This window comes from Oncorhynchus gorbuscha, linkage group LG22, assembly GCF_021184085.1.
Source record: "Oncorhynchus gorbuscha isolate QuinsamMale2020 ecotype Even-year linkage group LG22, OgorEven_v1.0, whole genome shotgun sequence".
Lineage (NCBI taxonomy): Eukaryota > Metazoa > Chordata > Actinopteri > Salmoniformes > Salmonidae > Oncorhynchus > Oncorhynchus gorbuscha.
This window is the reverse complement of record NC_060194.1, coordinates 10907865-10933554: the sequence shown is the minus strand read 5'-3', so window position 1 is coordinate 10933554 and position 25690 is coordinate 10907865. Positions and strand designations below refer to the sequence as shown.

The window sequence follows — 25690 nt, the reverse complement described above, 5'->3', positions numbered from 1 at the left end:
TGGGTTCCGCAATAACCTATGGGGCCTAGATGTCAAATCTTTAAAGCTCAGTGCTGGTAGCAGTTGAGTAAATCATAATTCCAGTGATTCGTTAAAGAAGTTAAATCACTTAAAATGAACGAAAAGAAGCAACCTTTATTTTTCAAAGATTTTACAAGGATGATATTTCAGTGAGCAACACAGATGACCAAAGAACTACAATCATATTCAAACTATTTCCACAGAGAAAGAAATATCACTTCGCTCACTTCAACACAAAACCCCCTCAGAGGCAAATAATACTAAGATCAGACAGGCGGGGGGGGGGGGGTTTGGCTATTTTGTCCAAATTGAAGGTTCTTTGCATTCTAAATTCCCTGTACCTCATGGGACACTCAAAAGTGATGTTGTTTGCTCATCTTCAAACACAGTTCAAAGGATCATTCGCTGATAATTAATCTACTTGAATTTCAATGCTCTGCATTTAGTTGTAGCAACATTTCCTTTCTCTTCAGTAGTTCCCCCTTTGAAATTATAGGCCGATTTCATAAAGGAACAACAAAAATACATGAATGTTTAGTGATGAAACCTGCCAATTGATGTGTACTATTGAATGGCACATACAGTTTGTCAGATAGGGATAGTTGTCACGGGTAAATAACACATTTTCATAATTTATCTGAGGGTAGTGGTTAATGTCTATAAGATACAGATATCATCAGATATTTTGGTAAGTACAAACATTTAGTCAGAATGGGTGGCATCTTAAACATCTTTCCACAGGTTTTCATAAGACTGTTTAACCACGTCACTAGCATACAACTATGACTTGTGAAAATCGTAGCCTCTCACGACTCAGCAAAATGACATGAAAAATGTCAAATGATACTTAATTATCACAAGCATGGAAGGAAGGGTACTACAATTACTGAGTGATGGTTACACACATTTCATCATATCAGAGTGAAAGATCTCAGACCTAAAAACGAATATGGCAGCAGCGCTAGACTTGGGCAGGAGCTCACCGGAGCAGAGATCCGGCACCTAAAATGTTCTACTGCTTGAACTGCTGTACCTCTTATAGAATATTAGCTCAAAAGTATTGTGGAGTCCTGCTAGGCTTGGGCGATATACCGTATACCAGGATATTTCAAAATACAGACAGTATGATTTTCAATACTTTGTGGTTATTATTGTTTTGAAATAGCGCCCCTTGTGTGCACTTCCGGTAATACCGTATACCCCAGTATGGTACAGAAACTGTAAGAAAATCTGGATACCGCCCAACCCTAGCTCCTGCACATAAATATAAGCAGTACCGGCACACAAAATAAGTACCGGCCCCTATTTCTGTCCAAGTCAAGCACTGCATGGCAGGGAAGTGACAGAACTAGGACTTACACAAAATACTACTTTACACGTGGGAAACTTTACCATCAATGATACAAACGACATCAACATCTTCTCTGTGTGAGACAGGGTAGGCCTACTACATGTTTGAAGATGTAAGTATTGGCGTTTTCATCAAAACTAAAAGGACATTCAGAGGGCAAAAGTCAAATGTCAACTTCAACTGGAAAATACAGTTCACGCAATCTACTACATCCCCCAACATTTTTTAAAGGGGGCAAGATGTAGTGGGGGCTAGACAAATCTACACCACACCCTTTAAAATGGGCACTAAATAAAAACTACCTGTATCTACAACACCGACATGGACCAAAATGAATTCACGTCCTCTGGCAGACAGAAATGCCTCCCATCTGTCAAGAAACTCATACATTTCAGTTAGCTTTTTCATATGGGGCCAATGATAGCCAGCACTGAATACCTACATTTAGCAAGTGCCAGACGAATCCAACCTTCCTTTGTAGTCAGTTATACTTCAAGACTTCCAGTCTTATGACTGTAGTATTCACAAGCTTCATGTCTACAACCTCTCTGAACATAAATTAATGTTCCCATGTGAAGCACCTCTTATCTGAAGCTAGGCGAATCATGACCAATAAAAAGGAAAACATGATTTAATACAGAATTTCATGTTTAAACTTAGGGCTCTAGGGATAACTTCCCCCCCCTTACTGTGGGGTTAATGAATTGTAGCCATGGAAAAGATGTGTCCTACAAGCGCTTTCATGTCTGTGGAGCTGTGATGCTTTTTAAACTAATAACCTGGATGTCATTTAGAAGATCAAGTGATAGCTGCTTCAATCGATTACAATCAGTTGGTTATGATATTCTTTTTACTCTTTTTGTACTACAGAACGATACACAGCAGGAGCTCGCAAACTACCACTTTGGATCTCGAGACAATAATGTCTTCCTTTAATAGTTTCCAAGAGCCTTTCCACCACTTTTCCTTAGTAGACCACCTTGAGAAAGACCCAAGCGGAAAGCCAGCTAAATTCACAAGCTTCTTATTTCAGAACCTCTGCGACGACAGACCTCGTGTAGAAAACTTTCCAACTCAAAGCTGAAAAAGATGAACGGTCAGAATCCTTTCCCGACTCCTGCACCATTTGATTCCGCTTGAGATGTTCCACCAAGACCTCTTGGTCCGCACGAGCCCTGTCCTCTCTCCCCCTCTCTCAAACATGTTCAAATGCAGAGCACGGTTCAACTTTGAGGTTAGAAATGTTCCCAAATTGACTGACTGCTCCCCCCCCCCCCCTCTGGCTGGCAGGAGACGGTTTTGTGGATTGAGCTTGAAGGGTTGTGTTAGAACTCCTCTTCTCAGTCTCTCTGCTCCAAGAGCAAGGAACTCAGCCAACTAACTGGTGGTCCCGGGAGGCGGGGAGATGTTACTCCTGTGTCCCCCAAGTGGATCCACAACCTTCGTCCCTCAAATCATCACCGAAGGTCCCATCTCTCCGATGGCGCTACTTCCGACGTATGCTGCTTCTCCTTTTTCTCCGTGTGCGAGCAGGGCCTCCTCTCTCCCTCCCTCCCACTCGCTCGGCCTGTCCAGCTCAACCCCCATTTTGCTCTCACTCTTGTGATTGGTTGGTCTCTCTCGGTATCTCTCCTGTTGCTTTCACACAGTGGTGCTTCAGTTGTAGCCGTGGAAAACGGGTATCCATGATTCTTTTTTTGATTTTACCCAGATTAAAATGCAGGCGAACTAAGCTCAGCACAGGCTTAGCTCCTTTTCCCACGACCTAAGAGTAAAATAAAAACAAAAGATAATTGTAATACCCTGATAGAGAGCTTCTGGTATCCTACTTACTCCACCTGATACTATGATATTACTAAATAACATCTTACAGTAACTGTTGGCTTAGCTCATAGAATGTACAGTGCAAAAAGTTCACAGATAACTGTTGTCTTACATTCTAGTACTGGGACAGTCCAGTCACGCCATGTTGATAGGCTCGTTCACCCTGGTAGGTGGAGTCTTGGGAGAGGGCCACGTCAATCTGGGACTTGAACTCATCGCCAAGGTAGCTGTCCTGTAAGGAAAACAACAAAAGGAGAAGCTTTTAGCCTGCTGATTTTCATGCCTGTATGTCTATGTCAGACCTATAAAGTCTGCTAAAAGATGAATATTTAAAGGGTTCTGCTGACTTACCTGGGAGAGTTCAGGCTGGGACAGGCCAGGCTGGCTCATCTGGGAGGGCTGGCTCATGGTGATGTAGCCCTGTGTGAGGGGTCCCTGGGAGAAGGGCTGGGAGCCCAGGTCCTGGCTGGCCTGGCTGCCACTCATGTGGCCGTGCTGCCCGTTGCCCCCGCCATGGCTCGCCATACCACGGCTTCTCTGCCGCCCGCCTCGTGCCCCTCCGCCCGCCTTGCCCTTCATACCTCCTCCACGGCCTGCTTGGGGGCCGTTGACCTGGCCCAGGTAGCCTGGCGGCGGCATGGGGGGCATGACCAGGTTGAAGGGGATGGGGATGTTCAGAGAGGCCATGGGGCCTGGGCCAATCATGCCAATCTGGTCGTGGGTCTGGAAGTACATGTTGGATGTACGTGCTGAAGGGAGAATAAAAAAAGATAATTTTTAGACAACGACAAAACAAGTACAAAGACACAAGTTTACAGTTTGACGTCGCCTCTCACCAGTGCTGCTGCGGTCATACACAGATCCAGGAATAAGGGCTTCCCTGGCATCATACATGGCTGTGCTCATGAAACGGCCCCCCTGAAAAACCCACACATAGAAAAAAACACTTCACTAAGTCGAAACAGAAGCTGACGCACGTTCTTTTTTTAAATAACAGTGTACCGTCTACACTAAAGTAAAATCGGGGAAAACAGCGCACCACGTAAACATGTACACGGTCAAACACATGCGCGTGTTCGAGGGGCCGGACATGACTCACAGGGTTGACGGCGTTGACCAGCTTGCGAGGCTTGCTGAACTGCATGAGGCTCTCCCTCAGGTTGTTGAGGGGTCCCTCCACCAGAACCTTCTGCTCCTTGTAGTAGTTGAGAAGGTGGTTCCACAGAGGCTGCTTGGACAGGGCCTTGGGGTTGCCCACGATGATAACCCCATACCTACACACACACACACACACACACAGTTCCTTTACTGTCAGAGTAATGATCATTTGTGAATCCTCAGAGCAAAAAGTTGACATAACGCCAAAGAAAAACATTGAAATAGTCTTGCAAAAGATATATATATATATTTTTTTAAAGACAGGATAATAAGATGTTTCAAAATATCTGTTGAGCATCAGGAGACAGAGGGACTGCACATGTCCTGGTGTTACTTACCTGGCCCTAGTGAGAGCCACGTTGAGACGTCGTGGGTCGTTGAGGAAGCCGATGCCCTGGTGCTCGTTGGCTCTGACACAGGACAGGATGATGAAGTCCTTCTCTCTGCCCTGGAAGGCATCGACACTGGCTATCTCCACCTCCTGGGGACAGCCAAGAGACAGAGAAACTAGGAACTAGTACTGTTCCAATCACCATCTGGCCTCCACTTAAAAACAGTAAAGGTAGCCATTTTTCTTTTTTTAAAGTCACTGCAGAAAGCACTACAGACATGAGTGCCACAGTGGCGTGTCATTATTTTATGTTCTTTCTCCCTAGCCCTGTGAGCATGCTGTACCTGATAGAGCTTGGTGTGGAGAGAGCCACTGAACTGCATGTACTGCACCAGGTAGGACCTCTGGCCCTCGTAGGGGGTGATGATGCCTATCTGGTCAGGCTTGGCCCCGGCCTTTAGCAGCCTAGTGGTGATCTTCTCCACGTTGGAAGCCTCAGTTCTGTACACAGAGAGAAAGAGAAAAGGCTTATTCATTTAAAAATATATATAATAATACACTTTTTATGAATGAGGTCTGTCTGTTTGGTCAAAAATGACAAATGCTTCCATTTGTCAAATACCTGTTTAGATAGGACGTTCCGGAGCTTGCGATTTCCTCCTGGCCCTGGGTCACATAGAAGAACATGGGCTTGTCTGGCTGTGGCCACTGGAAGTCAAAGCCTTTCTTGATGCGGTCAGCTGTATAAATAAAAGAAAGGGGTCAAGATGGGGAGAGTTAGTGCATTTAAATGAAGGTTAATCCAGAATTAAGTGTAGAAGCCAGTGACATGTTTTAGCTTTGTTTTCAGTGTTTTCCACCTTGTGCAAACTTAGTAAAACTTGCTGTTATAAAGCAAAACACGATTGTTCTATTTTCTTGTTTTTTTCGAGACAGATTACGTAAACTGCCCATCTAGCTAGTAGACAGCAGGGAGTCCATTCCCCGCTTGATGGCCAAGCACATCAGCAGAACAAGCTAACCATAACCTCTGTTTGTGAGGGTTCTACACACTGGCCCCGAACCCTTCTCCCTCAGTGACTTACCCGCGGTGACTCCGTTCTGCAGGGAGCCCTCGTAGAAGATGTTTGAGGGGAAGGCGCTGAGGGCCGGGTGCATACGGTACTGCACCTGCAGACGGATGGGCCTGATGCCCAGCACCACCAGACGCTCAAACAGGGACTGGGACAGGCCCGCTTTGGCTGCCTTCTTACACATCACTACTGGACCCAGCTGGCAGTGGTCTCCCACCAGAATCAGCTGGAGAGAAACAGACCGAGAAATCCTAGATTTAGAAAGGTCAGAAAGGTCATTCAAATTCAAATCCAATGTCGTGTGGTTTGGGAACTAGCATTGGGTGTAGGTAGTGTGCCTCACTCAGTGTTCTGCACCTGCAACAATGTTGAATTCAACCAAGCACAGACACCTGCAGGCAATAAATGGCACTACACGTTTCCATCAGCAACAACTTTTGATAAACATTCTGTACGAGAAACAGAGAGAAGTTGGGGCCTGTCATTGAACTAAGTGACTGGGCATCATTTTTCTTAGCAGTTTGAGATTTCTTAAGAGACGGAGACATACCTGTTTGGCCCCCAGTATGACAGGCACCATGCACTCGGGCTCAGTGGCCTGCGTGCTCTCATCAATGAGGATGGAGCGGAACTGCATCTTGGCCAGGCGGGGGTCTCCTGCCCCCACACAGGTACAGCAGATCACATCAGCATTCTGAGGAGCATTGATGGGAGTGAAGGGAGACATGGTCAGTGATAATCAACTTGAGGAAGTAGATATTTATTCACAGTGGAATTAAGACATTTGAAGGACTTTGTTTTAAGGGAGTGTGGAAAAGGAGCAGGCGTTACCGTGAGTAGTTCCCTCTCAGCGGTGCGCTTCAGGGCCCTGTATCGCTTCTCATCAGAGGAGGACAGCTCCCCAGTCTCGTCCTTCAGCTGCTGCAGCTTCTGAAGCTCTGGTATACTGCACACAAATACAGAAAAACACAAACTGAGAAAACAGTGCTCTTAAATGCTGAAATTATGTAGCCTATAATGAAGGCTAACGTGCAGAAAAGCTGTAAGACAGAGGAAAGACCTCGGGAACATGACCTGCGCATCTATGCTTCCAAACTGAGGCAACTCTCGTGGCCCATAGCCAAGTTCTCAAGTGAAATCGATCCTTTGTCTCTAGTTAACAGGAAACCTGATTAAATAAAGATACCATTCCTCCCCGGGTAGCAGTCCCAGGTTACCTGTCCATGTTGCGGATCTGGTTGTGCAGAGCCAGGAAGGACACGGGGGAGTCGATGGCCTCTCTGCTCTTGGCACAGAGCCTCACCACCTTCAGGCCCGACATGTGGATCTTCTCAGTCAGCTGGTCCACTGCGATGTTGCTGGGAGCGCACACCAGCACTGGCCTGAGGAAACACACACAACTGGTGTTAGGGACAGATAAAAGGGGCTTTTATTAACCCTTTGGTTGCTCAACTGAGAACAATGTGTCATTTGCAATGATGACCTCTACCAACACTAATGTAGTCACTATTGTAGTGGAAGTTGTTTACTAAGTACTGTGTATAGTGTCCCCTATTAAGTGAGCACATCTTACCCGTTGCCCTGTCTGGCCAGGTGGTAGACTACAGTGGCAGAGGTGACCGTTTTCCCCGTGCCAGGGGGCCCCTGAATGAGACTGAGAGGACGCTGCAGCACAGTCTTCACAGCATACACCTACGTGACGACACACGGCGTTGGCATCTGGCAAACGGTCAGCGAACGTGATCGTCGAAGGAATAACTCAAATATACTCATAGATTCTGTCTACGATAACACCCACCTGTGAGTGGTTGAGGTCAGGCAGGCCCTGGGCGGTGAAGCGTTTGGGCAGCTGACACTTGATGACCACGTCCTCCACCTCGTGACCCAGCAGCTTGTGGTAGATGTACCCGGACACAGAGGTCTCGTCCACGGCAAAGGTCTTCAGGGCACTTTGCATCCTGGAGGAAAGTTGAAACAAGTCCCCGTGTCAAGCCAGCTGAGCCCAACCCATTGCATCACATATTGATTTGTGTAAGAAGATTCCTACCTGTCAAAAGAGGTGGACTTCCACACAAAGTCAACCTGGAAGTTATGTGGTACTTCCACGGGAGCCCCAGCACTACTCCTCAACTCAATGGCTATCTCGTCGCCATAGTCTATTAGGGAAGGATTAAGGACAATACACCACAAAACCTTACACCTATTCCTCTCAGAAACTAGTGTGGCGATACTGTGGTGCTATTGAAAGGATAACGCCAAACAAAGAAACAATTACGTCAATCAATTGGGCGGCAAACAAGATGCTGAAGAGTAAAAGATAGCAACGTTACAGCATAGCAATGAAAAGGATACTGTCTGGTACTTTGATGACATGTCCAATACCCTTCCAGAGTGGGGCAAGATCTCCCTTGTACCTCAGGCAAATTTCATCACCCTGCATCAGGCGCATGTCTACAGAAATACAGAGAATGAAAAGAGGGACAGCAAAGGGAAAGGGAATTAGCTTATGAAAGGCACAATATAGAATTGATAGATTTTGGAACATTCATCATACAAAAATGTAATCGTACATGCACACACACACATTCAGACTTAGACTAGAAGACAGGCCAGCATGCGCGTCAGGGAGAATGTAAGGGGAGGTTGTGGCCGGAATGGAATGGACATGGACCACGTGACGTTGATGGAGATGAACAAAAAAAGGAATTACCACCTGAGTCCGTCTTGGGAAGGCTGAAATAAGCAATCCGCTTTTTATTGAGTCCCAAGTCCCACCTGACAGTTATATTGTCTTGGGTCTGTGAAACAAACAGACGAGAGAATGATCAATCAAACATGTAAAACCAAAACTGCTTTTACATCCAAAAGCAGGAAGAGCTAGCCTGAACAGTCCGGCAGGACACAGTTGGTCTTACCTGGGACTCTTTGAGTTTCTTATCGTAGTCGGCCTCCAGTTTGACCAGGGGGCCAAATATGTTCTGGTACTGGTAGGCATCCTCATAGCGCAGCAGCACGTGCTGAGGCTCCTCGTCCACGCCAGGCTTCTCAAGGTCCTCCAGAGTGGCTGTGGGGTTTTCCTGAAGACACCAAGACAGATTGATACAGTCAAACAACAACTAAAAGAGTGCTGCTCTATAATGGGCTTTTATATCAAAAGGACCAAAGTAGTAGGCCAATGGCCTGTAGCAAATTGCTGGTTAACTTATGCTAAATAAGGCATCTCATAAACCTTCCAGAGCTCCTCCAGTTTATTGATCTGCTGGGCGGTGATCTGGCGGGCCCGAAGCTGTTCCTGTTCTGAGGGGATCTTCACCAGCCAGGAGAGGAAGCAGCGGTCCTGGATCAGCGGCTGCCACTGGGAGCTGTCCCAGTTGATGTCTTTCAGACTGCTCTGACTGGCACATGGCTGCCTGCATTACCAAAACACACACATTACGCCTATCAACACACTATTACAAAATCTTTTTGATTCAATGATTAGAGCCACTGGATCTGAGAAGGCCCAAGAACAGGGCATCTGATCATTGTGATACAGAATGGTATAAAGAAGGTTAACAAACACCATTGATCTGCTTTACCTGCAAAGCAGTACCACCACAGAGTCGGCCTTGGCGGGGATGAACCCCAGGAGAAAGACGTTGCGACAGCCACAGTTGTAGCACTCCAGCACCGTCTCCCCCAGAGGACCGTCCTTGTGCAGAGTCACCTCCTTGGACTTTGCTCTGACCAGGTGGTTCACAATGTGGCTGAGATGGTAGATGAGAGAAAAAGCACAAAAAATGTATGCGCTCACTACCGTAAGTTGCTCTGAATAAGAGCGTCTGCTAAATGACTCAAATGTAATTGTGAAATGTAGGTTTATCAACATTTCAGGTAAATGTCTTTCTGATCCATGTTAAAATGGTACAAGTCAATTCAGTCTCCATTTGCATCACATTTCTACTTCATGTGTGCAGCCTCCCACATCGAGTAGACAACAACTACATTTAGCCAAATACACCACAGATGGAAGGTCAACAACCGCCCGTTGGTTGGTCTTTGAAGCCTACCTGCCAGACGTATTGCCACGTCCATTGCAAAACCACTTCTTGCTGGTGTTGCAATACACCACGCATGCCGGATCGTGAATACCACAGTAACTGGGCAAAAGGAAAGAAATAACACAATGACAATGGTGTTTAGAGCAAGGTAACGTCGGATAAAACAAGCAATCAACACTTCAAAACTATTTTCTTCATCTGTCCGACAGAACTAAAAAGTATTTCTGAACATACCTGCATGCATGGACTGGGAGGTCTTTAGTATAATAGGTGTCCTCCTCGTCTTCTTCAAAGTTCAACTCTGCAAGGAGTTGACTTGTTTTTACAACAGAGTCTTCCCCATTCTGCAGAACTCCATCAGGTCCATTCACCTGGAGAGTAACGTGGACATTTAAAGACCGTGGCAAAAAGAATGTAAATAACCTGGAAAAGGGCACACCACCATAAATAAAAAGGTTTTAGCTACAAGTGCGTTTGACAGCTAGTTAGATAACTTGCTATCACATGCACTTGCTGTAGCAAACTCGCAGCAGCTAGCTAGTAACGTTATGCCTACTATCTAAAGCATGCCAACTACCTGTTGTGACTGTCATGCAGATAAATGGTTCAGTCATGGCTACCTTATAAAGAAAACGACAGACTGCTCGTCAAATACTCCTGGTGTCCATCTCAGAACGCATATTAACTCATGTTAGCATGCTAAAGCATTATGTAAACATTCTGGCTAAGCTAATTCGTTAGCCAGCTGCGTGGCCTGTGGGGCAGATGCATGTGTTTCCTATGTAGCTCGAAAGCTAGCTATGTTAACCTAGCAGCTTCTGCTAACTAACTAGCTACCTCCAAGATCCATCCAACAGAACGCTGTTAGCGAGCTAGTTTGCCACAAAACAGGCAACAATTACTCCACGAACCTGGTTGTCCAACTGACTCTGCGTCTGGCCTGTTTGAGTCTGGCTCGGTAGGGTAAAATCTGTGAACTCATATTCCGAACCCTGGGTATCTGCTCCAAGCAAGTCGGCGTCCTCGGTGTCCAGGAACGTGAGAGTCTGCGAGCTCGGCCCGTACGCATCAACACTCATGTTCTCCACCAACAGTGATATTTCAGAATGATATTTTAGGTACAGTAGCTAACTCAGCAATGTGTCGATATCCCTGTCAAAAGTGTACTTGAACAAATGTCGAAAAACCTGCGCAAATGAATAAAGAACTGACGAGATCGAGAGCCTCAACTCCCACTCGAAAGAATGACGTATCACCTTGCACCGCAGAACAAATGCATAGAGCACAGGAGGTGTCCATGACGTTTACACAAAAGTCTATATTTTTCACCATCCTTGATTAGGCCCACTGTACAGTCCACGGAGCTTTATGGCACAGTCAGAAATGGTTTAGCACAAGTGCTTACCCTTCCTGATAATATTATGTCAGATGACATTCAACTGAATGCTTTTCATTTGCAATAGATGTAATGAAGAACAGCAAGTACTCTACTACCGTATACACCACAGCAATAGTTATTTTGTGAATTTCTTACAAAAATACAGAAGAGGCTAACTCTGACATGAGTGATTTAATCACAGGGTTAGACCTGTTCTGAAGTAGAGAACACAAGATAAAAAACGTTATATCATTATTCATCACATTATAAATATTGATTGTATATGCAATAAATTACCTGAGATATTAACACATGATTGAGGTACATTTATCAAAGAAAACATATTTTTTCCTCCTTATATTGTACACTATAGTAATATACAGATATTTTACAATTTCACAACAAATATTAATGACAGACAAAGGGGGAGCTGGAGCTGATCCAATAAACGGCACACTACATTAACCATTATGTCAAAGAGTGATTGGTGAGGTGAATAAGGAACTAAAAGGGGAACTATTGAAAATAGTGAGAAGCAGCCAATGGTATGGCTGTCAGGAGGACTTGGCTTAAAAGCACACGTCTGTGCACACTGGATATACAAAGATGTTTCTCTCATCTACAGCGCCGTTCATTGGACCATTACTCTGTTTGTGAAATGCAGTCAAACATCCACACCCAGAGCCATAGATATACTATCCATGGATAGAGCCATGGCTCTGCCTAAGTTTATTCACATACTCTTCCTTTCTCGAGTTTCTACAACAGTGGAGTGCCGATGCCCCTCTCTTTAGCTAACGCTCCCCAGACTACCATGGGTAGATGCTGATGATGTTTTAAGTGCTTTATCTGTCCATTGAGGACAGCAGCAGTGAGTTGAGGACAAAGGTCACCGGAAGTCTTTCTTTAGTGAGCATGCTGATGGTGCTGGTGGCTGCAGTGGTGGCGGTGATGGTCATCACGCTCAGCTTGACCCACAAGCTCCAGCATCTCTCCCACTATGGCCTGCAAGGCTCTGCCTAGGTCCTGGGCATTGTAGGGCTTCCCCAGAGGAGGAACGTGAACGAACGCTGACCTGCCCTTCCCCAGGTACAGTGACGTGTAGTAGGTGTAGTCACATAGGTATCTGACAGGGACAGAGGTTGAGATAGGGTAAGAGAGACAAAAAGAGGCATTAGCTTTTATCAGAATCAATGGATTTGTCATTCAGGTGAATAGGATTTCTGAAGCGGAAACTAAAATTAGAAATTCAGATTATAAAGGCATACACCACCCAAATTTTGGCATAGCACTATCTTATCAATACCTAAAAGGTATGCTACAATTACAGATTTGGATGTTCCTAGATAGAATACATTTGTAATTTGAGTAAACTATCCCTTTAAATGGAGTTTCATTGAAAAAAAGTAAGGGATCATAAATAGTGCAGTATTTTTTTTATTTTTTTTTATTTCACCTTTATTTAACCAGGTAGACCAGTTGAGAACAAGTTCTCATTTACAACTACAACCTGGCCAAGATAAAGCAAAGCAGTGTGACAAAAACAACACAGAGTTATACATAAACAAACGTATAGTCAATAACACAAAATAAAAATAATTGAAAAATCTATGTAGTGTATTCTAATGTAGAAGAGTAGAGAGGTAGGCAATAAATGGGCCCTAGAGGGGGAAATAATTGCAATTTAGCATTAACACTGGAGTGATAGATGTACAGATGATGATGTGCAAGTAGAGACACTGGGGTGCAAAAGAGCAAAAGGGTAGGTAATAATATGGGGATGATGTAGTCGGGTGTGCTATTTACAGATTGGCTGTGTACAGGTACAGTGATCGGTAAGCTGCTCAGACAGCTAGCTGATGCTTAAAGTTAGAGAGGGAGATATAAGACTACAGCTTCAGAGATTTTTGCAATTCGTTCCAGTCATTGGCAGCAAAGAACTGGAAGGAAAGGAGGCCAAAGGAAGTGTTGGCTTTGGGGAGGAACAGTGCAATATACCTGCTGGAGCGCGTGCTATGGGTGGGTGTTGCTATGGTGACCACTGAGCTGAGATAAGGCGGGGATTTACCTAGCAAAGACTTATAGCCAGTGGGTTTGGCGACGGATATATAATGCGGGCCAGCCAACGAAAGCATACAGGTCACAGTGGTGGGTAGTATATGGGGCTTTGGTAACAAAATGGATGGCACTGTGATAGACTGCATCCAATTTGCTGAGTAGAGTGTTGGGGGCTATTTTGTAAATGACATCGCCGAAGTCAAGAATCGGTAGGATAGTCAGTTTTACGAGGGTATGTTTGGCGGCATGTGTGAAGGAGGCTTTTTTTTGCGAAATAGGAAGCCTATTCTAGATTTAATTTTGGATTGGAGATGCTTAATGTGAGTCTGGAAGGAGAGTTTACAGTCTAACCAGACACCTAGGTATTTGTAGTTGTCCACATATTCTAAATCAGAACCATCCAGAGTAGTGATGCTAGTCGGGCAGGAGGGTGCGGGCAGCAATCGGTTGAGGATCATGCACTTGGTTTTACTAGCATTTAAAAGCAGTTGGAGGCCACAGAAGGAGTGTTGTATGGCGTTGAAGCTCGTCCGGAGGTTTGTTAGCACAGTGTCCAAAGAAGAGCCAGATGTATACAGTATGATTGGTTGATTGAGAGTAGAGTCTAGCACATCACTCACCGGCCTGCGTCCTTTGATACTGACACTGCCACACCCAGCCTTGAGGAGTTGACCCTCTTGCATACCAGGTCCATGTCTATGACTGAATCGATGCATTCAGGGCCCCCCTCCATACAGCACTGAGAGTCTGGACAGAAGCTGCAGTTGTCCACCCGCTTGTAGCCGTGGTTGTGGCCACATTTCTCCAGGGTGACCGTAGTGGCTATGCCAGAGACTCCGACATGGACCACCAACTGTTGACCAGCGGAGAAGAGGATGTGTGGGGTGGGGGTTGTTAGCGGGAATTTAAATAGATTATTGTATTCACTGTAACATGAGATACTGAGTAATATCAATAAAGGCAATAAATGATGTCATTATGTTTACATCATACAGTAGAAATAAATAGCCTACAGTATGTCATACAGTAAGTGTGCAGACTGTGCACCTAGACACTATGTCAGGGGTTTTATACCATGCCATAAATAAATATAAAGTGAGGAACAACACTTGACTCTTGCTATGATTTCTTTTGGCTACCTGTGGCTGGTGCTGTTTCCATAGAGATGGAAGCAGACTTTGAACTGCCTGGTACTCCACTGGCACCTCACAGATGTGCAGATCCACATTCTGAACCAAGCCTAACCGCTTCAGTTCCTGTACACAGAGGAAACAGGAAGGGTGCGAGAAACCACAAAACCCAATTTTATTTGCTAAAGATTTATTATACCTCTTGAGTTGTGCATCATTGTTTTAAAAACCTGTTGGTTTTATACCTGTTTAGTGTGCTGTGATAACACTAATAACTGTAGTAACAACATTCACACATTGTTAAATAGGTATTCGTGCTATTCTTTATTCCACTTGTGTAATAAAGAAAAACGCTAAACTCCATTACTATGTAATTACTAAATTACATTTAATGATATACAACTGTGTTACTAAATAATAACAGTGTTACTATGTAATTACTAAATGACATTTCATGGGATACAATTTTGCTACTAAATAATAGCAGTGTTACTACTGATGTACACGTGCAATCAAGTGTTACCAATAAGATTAGACCTCCTAATGATGCGCCATGCAGAGCACTCGAACTCACGTACCTGTACTGCCACCCAGCTAGCATTGATGGTGTGATCTCCAAAAGGTTCAAACCCTAAAAATAAAAAAAACATATTGATAGCCTTTTAAAGTCATCGCATAGCAACACCAGTATACCCCAACGCCGGTGGGAAACACTGTTTTTATAGCTGGCTGCTTTATCACTCTAGGCCTATGTAAATGAGAGTGGCAAGACTCTTCATTCAAAGTCTAAAGGTTAGATCAAGTTAAATATTATCCATTACAACAGCTGACACCTACAGTCAATTGTCAAACAATATTTGCCAATCAGTGCATGGGTTTTATAGATGAGGCTGCTATAATTTTAATTTTAGTTGCATAGGAGAAGACCAGACTTGTCAATACATAATTCACAGGAGTATCACACTGCAACAATGTATCCATGAATGGCTGAATGGCTACATTGCCGCCTCTGTCTTGATATGCTTGTCATTGGTTGGTTTGCTCTTCTGCTTCATCACGGAGTTTCGTCGGCTATCTGACAGACAGACATTTCCTGAATGGAAGATGACAATACTGTACAGTAGTTTCAAAATAATTTAGTTTTCAAGGTGTAGAAACAACATTATAGATTAAAGTCATTCAAACCTAAAATGGTTATTCTTATGGCTCAAATAGTGCAGGCAACTAATTTCAATCAACAGTTTGGTGAAAACTGACAGCAAACTATCAGCAATTTACATAAATTAATTACCTGTCACTATTACCGTGCTTTTAGTCGCCATAATTTGTGAGTTACTGTAAATTCTGCAAAGATGTCATCAATTATTTCTGAACGCCGTTGAGTTGAGAATTCCTCCTCGATTCTCTTTCGCTATCTATTGATTCGTTTTTTTTGCAGGAGCTCAAGCTTTCTCGTTCTTTCTTCGACGCTTTGACAACACTGTACACCTCAACATCCAGCGGTCTATCGCCATCTACTGTAATGGCATGCATGCAGGGCCGGCTCTCTCGACCAATAGGGGGCCACCAACCCAATAGATAAATAAAACAAAACAAAATAAATATGAGTAATTTAGCAACGCAATTTGCTATTGAGAGTAACAATAGTAGAATACATCAGGATGGCATCATTTGGCAGTTTCTCTCTTGTTTTGTCAGTCACATACAAATTACCTCAATTACCTCGACTAACCTGTTTTGAAAAAAATTATTTCATCTTTATTTAACCACGTAGGCTAGTTGAGAACAAGTTCTCATTTACAACTGAGACCTGGCCAAGATAAAGCAAAGCAGTGCGACATAAACACATAGTTACCCATGGAATAAACAAAAGTACAGTCAAAACACAATAGAAAAGTCTATATACAGTGTGTGCAAATTAAGTAAGATTAGGGAGGTAAAGGCAATAAATAGGCCATAGTGGTCAAATAATTGCAATTTAGCAATTAAACTCCGGAGTGATAGATGAGCAGAAGATGAATGTGCAAGTAGGGATACTAGGGTGCAAAGGAGCGAAGAAGAAAAAAACAATATGGGGATGAGGTAGCTGGGTGGGCTTTTTACAGATGGGCTATGGACCGGTGCAATGACCTGTAAGCTACTCTAACAGCTGATGCTTAAAGTTAGTGAGGGAGATATGAATCTCCAGCTTCAGTGATTTTTGCGATTAGTTCCAGTCATTGGCAGAACTGGAAGGAAAGGCGGCCAAAGTAAGTGTTGGCTTTGGGGATGACAATATACCAATATACCAGTGCAATATACCTGCTGGAGCGCGTGCCACAGGTGGGTGCTGCTATGGTGACCAGTGAGCTTAGATAAGGAAGGTGCTTTACCTACCGATCGCTGTCTGCACCTGCCCGCCCGTCCAGCATCACTACTCTGGAAGGTTCTGACCTAGAATATGTGGACAACTACAAACACCTAGGTGTCTGGTTAGACTGTAAACTCTCCTTCCAGACCCACATTAAGCATCTCCAATCCAAAACTAAATCTAGAATCGGCTTCCTATTTCGCAAAAAAAGCATCCTTCACTCATGCTGCCAAGCATACCCTCGTAAAACTGACTATCCTACCGTTCCTCGACTTCGGCGATGTCATTTACAAAATAGCCTCCAACACTCCACTCAGCAAATTGGATGCCATCTATCACAGTGCAATCCGTTTTGTCAGCAAAGCCCCATATACTACCCACCACTGTGACCTGTATGCTCTCAGTTTTACGAGGGTATGTTTGGCAGCATGAGTGAAGGATGCTTTTATTGCGAAATAGGAAGCCGATTCTAGATTTAATTTTGGTTTGGAGATGCTTGTACCCCGCACATTGACTTGGTGCTGGCACCCCCTGTAAATAGCCTCGCTATTGTTCTTTGATTGTGTTACCTATTTTCTTCTACTTTAGATTATTTAGTAAATAATTTCTTAACTTATTTTTCTTAAAACTGCATCGTTGGTTAAGGGCTTGTAAGTAAGTATTTCAAGGTAATGTCTACACTTGTTTTATTCGGCGCAAGTGACAAATACAATTTGATTTGACATGGATAATTGAGTGACTGTCAATGTAGGTAATGTGTAAAGTGACTATGCATAGATAATAAACAGCGAGTAGCAGCAGAGTTTTAAAAAAAGGGGCGGATAATGTAATTAGAGTAGTCATTTGACTGTTCATCAGTCTTGTGGCTTGGGGGTAGAAGCTCATAAGGAGCATTTTAGACATAGACTTAGGTCCAGCCTATGACTAGGGTGGCTGGAGTCCTTGACAAGTTATAGGGCCTTCCTCTGACACCTCCTGGTATAGAGGTCCTGGATGGCAGGAAGCTTGTCGGTGATCAGACCTTCCACCGTAGTGTCATCGACAAACTTAAAGATGGTGTCGTGCTTGGACACACAGTTGTGGTTGAACAGGGAGTACAGGTGTCATGTTTTGCCTTATATTGTCTTGTCATTTTGCTTTTCCTTCTGTTCGTTTTCCCCCTGCTGGTCTTTTTAGGTTCGTTCCCCTTTTTCTCTCTCCCTCTCTCTCTCTCTTCTCTCTATCGTTCCGTTCCTGCTCCCAGCTGTTCCTATTCCCCTAATCAATCATTTAGTCTTCCCACACCTGTTCCCTATCTTTTCACCTGATTAGAGTCCCTATTTCTCCCCTTGTTTTCCGTTTCTGCCCTGTCGGATCCTTGTATATTGTTCACCGTGCTGTGTCTTTGTATCGCCCTGTCATGTCGTGTTTCCCTCAGATGCTGCGTGGTGAGCAGGTGTCTGAGTCTGCTACGGTCAAGTGCCTTCCCGAGGCAACCTGCAGTTTATTATCGAGTCTCCAGTCAGTTCTCGTGATTACGAGTGAAATTGCTTTATTTACCGCTCCGATTTGTCTAGGAGTATTGCTATTTCCTTAAACTGGATTAAAGACTCTGTTTTCGCCAAGTCGCTTTTGGGTCCTCATTCACCTGCATAACAGAAGGATCCGACCAAAGAATGGACCCAGCGACTACAGACGCTCGTAACACTGCCGTCGAGATCCAAGGAGCCATGCTCGGCAGACACGAGCAGGAATTGTCTGCTGCTCGTCATGCCATGGAGAACCTGGCCGCCAAGGAGTGCCGCTCCTTTCTCACCCAGTGTGATATTGTGTTCTCTCTCCAACCCAACACATACTCTAGAGAGAGAGCTCGGGTTGCTTACGTCATTTCACTCCTTACTGGCCGGGCTCGAGAGTGGGGCACAGCTATCTGGGAGGCAAGGGCTGATTGTTCAAACAATTACCAGAACTTTAAAGAGGAGATGATTCGGGTTTTTGACCGTTCAGTTTTTGGTAGGGAGGCTTCTAGGGCCCTGGCTTCCCTATGCCAAGGTGATCGATCCATAACGGATTACTCTATAGAGTTTCGCACTCTTGCTGCCTCTAGTGACTGGAACGAGCCGGCGCTGCTCGCTCGTTTTCTGGAGGGACTCCACGCAGTGGTCAAAGATGAGATTCTCTCCCGGGAGGTTCCTTCCAGTGTGGACTCTTTGATTGCTCTCGCCATCCGCATAGAACGACGGGTAGATCTTCGTCACCAAGCCCGTGGAAGAGAGCTCGCGTCAACGGTGTTTCCCTGCTCCGCATCGCAACCATCTCCCTCCTCTGGCTCAGAGACTGAGCCCATGCAGCTGGGAGGTATTCGCATCTCGACTAAGGAGAGGGAACGGAGGATCACCAACCGCCTGTGCCTCTATTGCGGATTTGATGGACATTTTGTCAATTCATGTCCAGTAAAAGCCAGAGCTCATCAGTAAGCGGAGGGCTACTGGTGAGCGCTACTACTCAGGTCTCTCCATCTAGATCCTGTACTACTATGTCGGTCCATCTACGCTGGACCGGTTCGGGTGCTACATGCAGTGCCTTGATAGACTCTGGGGCTGAGGGTTGTTTCATGGACGAAGCATGGGCTCGGAAACATGACATTCCTTTCAGACAGTTAGACAAGCCTACGCCCATGTTCGCCTTAGATGGTAGTCATCTTCCCAGTATCAGATTTGAGACACTACCTTTAACCCTCACAATATCTGGTAACCACAGTGAGACTATTTATTTTTTGATTTTTCGTTCACCTTTTACACCTGTTGTTTTGGGTCATCCCTGGCTTGTATGTCATAATCCTTCTATTAATTGGTCTAGTAATTCTATCCTATCCTGGAACGTTTCTTGTCATGTGAAGTGTTTAATGTCTGCCATCCCTCCCATTTCTTCTGTCCCCACTTCTCAGGAGGAACCTGGCGATTTGACAGGAGTGCCGGAGGAATATCATGATCTGCGCACGGTCTTCAGTCGGTCCCGAGCCAACTCCCTTCCTCCTCACCGGTCGTATGATTGTAGTATTGATCTCCTTCCGGGGACCACTCCTCCTCGGGGTAGACTATACTCTCTGTCGGCTCCCGAACGTAAGGCTCTCGAGGATTATTTGTCTGTGTCTCTTGACGCCGGTACCATAGTGCCTTCTTCCTCTCCGGCCGGGGCGGGGTTTTTTTTGTTAAGAAAAAGGACGGTACTCTGCGCCCCTGCGTGGATTATCGAGGGCTGAATGACATAACGGTTAAGAATCGTTATCCGCTTCCCCTTATGTCATCAGCCTTCGAGATTCTGCAGGGAGCCAGGTGCTTTACTAAGTTGGACCTTCGTAACGCTTACCATCTCGTGCGCATCAGAGAGGGGGACGAGTGGAAAACGGCGTTTAACACTCCGTTAGGGCATTTTGAGTACCAGGTTCTGCCGTTTGGTCTCGCCAATGCGCCAGCTGTTTTTCAGGCATTAGTTAATGATGTTCTGAGAGACATGCTGAACATCTTTGTTTTTGTCTACCTTGACGATATCCTGATTTTTTCACCGTCACTCGAGATTCATGTTCAGCACGTTCGACGTGTTCTCCAGCGCCTTTTAGAGAATTGTCTCTACGTGAAGGCTGAGAAGTGCTCTTTTCATGTCTCCTCCGTTACTTTTCTCGGTTCCGTTATTTCCGCTGAAGGCATTCAGATGGATTCCGCTAAGGTCCAAGCTGTCAGTGAGTGGCCCGTCCCAAGGTCACGTGTCGAGTTGCAGCGCTTTCTAGGTTTCGCTAATTTCTATCGGCGTTTCATTCGTAATTTCGGTCAAGTTGCTGCCCCTCTCACAGCTCTTACTTCTGTCAAGACGTGTTTTAAGTGGTCCGGTTCCGCCCAGGGAGCTTTTGATCTTCTAAAAGAACGTTTTACGTCCGCTCCTATCCTCGTTACTCCTGACGTCACTAGACAATTCATTGTCGAGGTTGACGCTTCAGAGGTAGGCGTGGGAGCCATTCTATCCCAGCGCTTCCAGTCTGACGATAAGGTTCATCCTTGCGCTTATTTTTCTCATCGCCTGTCGCCATCTGAACGCAACTATGATGTGGGTAACCGCGAACTGCTCGCCATCCGCTTAGCCCTAGGCGAATGGCGACAGTGGTTGGAGGGGGCGACCGTTCCTTTTGTCGTTTGGACAGACCATAAGAACCTTGAGTACATCCGTTCTGCCAAACGACTTAATGCTCGTCAAGCTCGTTGGGCGTTATTTTTCGCTCGCTTCGAGTTTGTGATTTCTTACCGTCCGGGTAGCAAGAACACCAAGCCTGATGCCTTATCCCGTCTTTTTAGTTCTTCTGTGGCTTCTACTGATCCCGAGGGGATTCTTCCTTATGGGCGTGTTGTCGGGTTGACAGTCTGGGGAATTGAAAGACAGGTTAAGCAAGCACTCACGCACACTGCGTCGCCGCGCGCTTGTCCTAGTAACCTTCTTTTCGTTCCTGTTTCCACTCGTCTGGCTGTTCTTCAGTGAGCTCACTCTGCCAAGTTAGCTGGTCATCCCGGTGTTCGAGGCACTCTTGCTTCTATTCGCCAGCGCTTTTGGTGGCCGACTCAGGAGCGTGACACGCGCCGTTTCGTGGCTGCTTGTTCGGACTGCGCGCAGACTAAGTCGGGTAACTCTCCTCCTGCCGGTCGTCTCAGACCGCTCCCCATTCCTTCTCGACCATGGTCTCACATCGCCCTAGACTTCATTACCGGTCTGCCTTTGTCTGCGGGGAAGACTGTGATTCTTACGGTTGTCGATAGGTTCTCTAAGGCGGCACATTTCATTCCTCTCGCTAAACTTCCTTCCGCTAAGGAGACGGCACAAATCATCATCGAGAATGTGTTCAGAATTCATGGCCTCCCGTTAGACGCCGTTTCAGACAGAGGGCCGCAATTCACGTCACAGTTTTGGAGGGAGTTCTGTCGTTTGATTGGTGCGTCCGTCAGTCTCTCTTCCGGGTTTCATCCCCAGTCTAACGGTCAAGCAGAGAGGGCCAATCAGACGATTGGTCGCATACTACGCAGCCTTTCTTTCAGAAACCCTGCGTCTTGGGCAGAACAGCTCCCCTGGGCAGAATACGCTCACAACTCGCTTCCTTCGTCTGCTACCGGGTTATCTCCGTTTCAGAGTAGTCTGGGTTACCAGCCTCCTCTGTTCTCATCCCAGCTTGCCGAGTCCAGCGTTCCCTCCGCTCAAGCGTTTGTCCAACGTTGTGAGCGCACCTGGAGGAGGGTGAGGTCTGCACTTTGCCGTTACAGGGCACAGACTGTGAGAGCCGCCAATAAATGTAGGATTAAGAGTCCAAGGTATTGTTGCGGCCAGAGAGTGTGGCTTTCCACTCGCAACCTTCCTCTTACGACAGCTTCTCGTAAGTTGACTCCGCGGTTCATTGGTCCGTTCCGTGTCTCCCAGGTCGTCAATCCTGTCGCTGTGCGACTGCTTCTTCCGCGACATCTTCGTCGCGTCCATCCTGTCTTCCATGTCTCCTGTGTCAAGCCCTTTCTTCGCACCCCCGTTCGTCTTCCCTCCCCCCCTCCCGTCCTTGTCGAGAGCGCACCTATTTACAAGGTACGTAGGATCATGGACATGTGTTCTCGGGGACGGGGTCACCAATACTTAGTGGATTGGGAGGGTTACGGTCCTGAGGAGAGGAGTTGGGTCCCGTCTCGGGACGTGCTGGACCGTTCACTGATTGATGATTTCCTCCGTTGCCGCCAGGATTCCTCCTCGAGTGCGCCAGGAGGCGCCTTTTGTCGGTGAGTGGGGGGTACTGTCATGTTTTGCCTTATATTGTCTTGTCATTTTGCTTTTCCTTCTGTTCGTTTTCCCCTGCTGGTCTTTTTTGCCAGTTGGTCAGCGTATAGGTTCGTTCTTGTACCCTTTTTCTCTCTCTCTCTTCTCCCTATCGTTCCGTTCCTGCTCCCAGCTGTTCCTATTCCCCTAATCAATCATTTAGTCTTCCCACACCTGTTCCCAAAGAGGTTTTCCCCGATTAGAGTCCCTATTTCTCCCTTGTTTTAGAGTCCCTATTTCTCCTCCATTTCTGCCCTGTCGGATCCTTGTATATTGTTCACCGTGCTGTGTCTTTGTATCGCCCTGTCGTGTCGTGTTTCCCTCAGATGCTGCGTGGTGAGCAGGTGTCTGAGTCTGCTACGGTCAAGTGCCTTTCCGAGGCAACCTGCAGTTTATTATCGAGTCTCCAGTCAGTTCTCCACACTGATATGTGATTACGAGTGAAATTGTTTTTATGCTTTATTTACCGCTCCGATTTGTCTAGGAGTATTGCTATTTCCTTAAACTGGATTAAAGACTCTGTTTTCGCCAAGTCGCTTTTGGGTCCTCATTCACCTGCATAACAACAGGAGGGGACTGAGCACGCACCCCTTAGGGGCCACCATGCTGAAGATCAGCGTGGCAGGTGTGTTGTTGCCTACCCTTACCACCTTGGGGCAGCCAATTGGAATTCCAGGATCCAGATGCAGAGGGAGGAGTTTAGTCCTAGGGTCCTTAGCTTAGTAATGAGCTTTGAGGGCACTATGGTGTTGAATGCTGAGCTGTAATCAATGAACAGAATTCTCAAGTAGGGGTTCCTTTTGTCCAGGTTGGAAAGGGCAGTGTGGAGTGCAATAGAGATTGCGTCATTTGTGGATCTGTTGGGGCGGTATGCGAATTGCAGTGGATCTGGGGTTTCTGTGATGATGGTGTTGATGTGAGCCATGACCAGCCTTTCAAAGCACTTCATGGCTACAGACGTGAGTGTTACGGGTGGGTAGTCATTGAGGCAGGTTACCTTGGCATTCTTGGGCACGGGGACTATGGTGGTCTGCATGTAGGTCAGGGACAGGTTGAAAATGTCAGTGAAGACACTTGCCAGTTGGTCAGCGTATATTCTGAGTACACGTCCTGGTCATCTGTCTTGTACTGCGGCCTTGTGAAGGTCTTACTCACATCGACTACAGATAGCGTGATCACACAGTCGTCTGCCACAGCTGGTGCTCTTATGGATGCCTCAGTGTTGCTTGCCTTGAAGCGTGCATGGAAGTAATTTAGATAGTCTAATAGGCTTGTGTCACTGGTTAGCTCGAGGCTGGGCTTCCCTTTATCAGCTAACAATTTTGAGATTGGTAGTTAGTCTAGCCAGCTATCTAAACTTGTAGTAATCATGGCTGATCATTTTGTTAGTCATTCTCACTCAGATATCATATTAACATGGCATAAGTCATGGCAAAATGTGTAGAATTGCAGGAAATTAGCTTTAAAACGGAGAAAACAAATATCTCTGTTCCATGGAAAAATTAGTAGAATTGCATGAAATTTGTTATGAAATTGCAACATTTTCTCTGTGCCCAATTATCTTTAAAAGTTGTTTTGCCGCAAGGTGGGGGGGGGGTACCCAACCAAATCTTGCTCAGGGCCCCCAAAATGCTAGAGCTGACCCTGCATCATCCTCCCATAGTTCATTCTCCTGAGTTTATTGGCTTGACTAATTTGCTTTGTCTATTGTTGAAATGACACATGTGATGATCAATTTCTAAAGGCTGTCTAAAGCCAGAAGATAGCAAATGTATATTAATAAACGTTTTGTATTTACAAGACATTTCAAGTCTTCTTTTCACTATCAGATGTATTTTCCTCATGCATTTATAATCTCTTCATTTGGGAACATTGGCACTTTGCATATAATAAAATGTAAATAATATTACAAAAATTAGGACAGGTTCAGCAGAATAGAGCAATGTCAGCTGTAGAGGCCTTTAAATTCATAGGACCTGATAGGGTTTGCATTTAGCCATTTATAAACTTCATTACAAAAAAGGTAAATGTTGTTACATCTCACTTCAGCTATCTTCTCAGCTTTATCACATATGTAAAGCAAAATATGAATCCATTAATTGAATTTGATAATAAAGGCACTGTCACGAGTCCGACCGAGGGTGTTTCCCCTTCCCGGGCGGGTGGCGCTCGTCATCACCGGCCTATTAGCTGCCACTGATTGTTTTTCCTCCCCCTCCTTGTATGTTTAGTGGTAGCACCTGTTCCTGTTTAATTAGTTTTTCTTTATTAGACAGCCGGCCCGCCTGGTTGTTGTGCGGGATTATTTCATTGTAAACCTTCGGCTCTGTTGTAGAGGTACGTGCTTAGTGCCTAGTCGTGATTTTTTCTATTGTACTTTTTCCCCTGTGTTTGGGAACGTTACTTTTGTGAGCACCCTGTGGTGCGTTGGTGCTAGTAAAGACGCACAGCATTGAACTCTGTCTCCTGCATTTGACTCCACACCCACGACACCCGGAGCATTACAGAATCCCGCACCTATCAGATTGATGGAGTCAGCAGGAGCAGCAGCCAACCCTCTCCCATCGATGGAGGAACGGGTTCTCCACCACACCACCGTCCTCCATCGGATCGGATCCGCGATGGATCAAGTGATGGAGAGAATGGAGAGATGGGAGAGGAGTGGTCTCCTCTCTCCACCTTCGGCACCCACGGTTCCGGACTCCCCATCTCCCGACTCCAGCACCCTCCGTCTGACGCTACCGAGGGCTTATGATGGAGCGGCAGCGGGTTGCCAGGGGTTTCTGCTTCAGCTGGAGCTATACCTGGCCACCATCAGACCCACTCCCTCAGGAGCAGAGAGGGTGAGTGTCCTCATCTCCTGCCTCACGGGTCGTGCTCTGGAGTGGGCGAACGCAGTCTGGAATGGCCCAGACTCAGCGCGGGAGCACTACACAGAGTTTTCCTGCCGCTTCCGTGCCGTGTTTGATCACCCTCTAGACGGCCGAGCGGTGAGAGAACGACTATTTCATCTCAGGCAAGAGAAGAGGAGCGCCCAGGATTACGCGCTGGAGTTCCGGACCTTGGCAGCCGGATCTGGGTGGAACGACAGGGCCCTTATGGACCACTACAGGTGTAGTCTCCGAGAGGACGTCCGCCGGGAGTTAGCGTGTCGGGACACCA

At 45.9% G+C, this 25690-nt stretch overlaps 2 protein-coding genes across 6 annotated transcripts; both read right to left on the bottom strand.

Annotated features, from left to right (window-relative positions):
- Nucleotides 1–109: 109 nt before the first annotated feature.
- On the bottom strand, nucleotides 110–11122 carry LOC124009359 (regulator of nonsense transcripts 1-like). 4 transcript variants are annotated; one of them, XM_046321107.1, is made up of 23 exons: nucleotides 10710–11122; nucleotides 10033–10169; nucleotides 9808–9897; nucleotides 9337–9504; nucleotides 8988–9168; nucleotides 8674–8835; nucleotides 8472–8556; nucleotides 8111–8209; nucleotides 7806–7914; nucleotides 7557–7716; nucleotides 7332–7450; nucleotides 6976–7140; nucleotides 6590–6704; nucleotides 6309–6452; nucleotides 5771–5984; nucleotides 5308–5425; nucleotides 5030–5186; nucleotides 4693–4835; nucleotides 4296–4470; nucleotides 4033–4123; nucleotides 3548–3945; nucleotides 3309–3428; nucleotides 110–3137 (listed from the first exon to the last, which is right to left on the bottom strand). In XM_046321107.1, the coding sequence occupies exons 1-22, from the start codon at nucleotides 10875–10877 to the stop codon at nucleotides 3312–3314; spliced, it is 3315 nt and encodes a 1104-aa protein (XP_046177063.1). In that variant the 5' UTR covers nucleotides 10878–11122; the 3' UTR covers nucleotides 110–3137; nucleotides 3309–3311. The 4 variants fall into 4 exon arrangements, with proteins under 4 accessions (XP_046177063.1, XP_046177062.1, XP_046177065.1 ...); XM_046321106.1 differs by having other exon boundaries at nucleotides 8469–8556; nucleotides 10710–11121; XM_046321109.1 differs by having other exon boundaries at nucleotides 4033–4114; nucleotides 10710–11120.
- A 231-nt stretch (nucleotides 11123–11353) lies between these two features.
- On the bottom strand, nucleotides 11354–15831 carry LOC124009361 (pyroglutamyl-peptidase 1-like). Of its 2 annotated transcripts, none has more exons than XM_046321110.1 (5): nucleotides 15656–15831; nucleotides 14943–14995; nucleotides 14374–14490; nucleotides 13855–14087; nucleotides 11354–12302 (listed from the first exon to the last, which is right to left on the bottom strand). In XM_046321110.1, the coding sequence occupies exons 1-5, from the start codon at nucleotides 15684–15686 to the stop codon at nucleotides 12083–12085; spliced, it is 654 nt and encodes a 217-aa protein (XP_046177066.1). In that variant the 5' UTR covers nucleotides 15687–15831; the 3' UTR covers nucleotides 11354–12082. The 2 variants fall into 2 exon arrangements, with proteins under 2 accessions (XP_046177066.1, XP_046177067.1); XM_046321111.1 differs by having other exon boundaries at nucleotides 14943–15457; nucleotides 15656–15792.
- Nucleotides 15832–25690: the final 9859 nt, after the last annotated feature.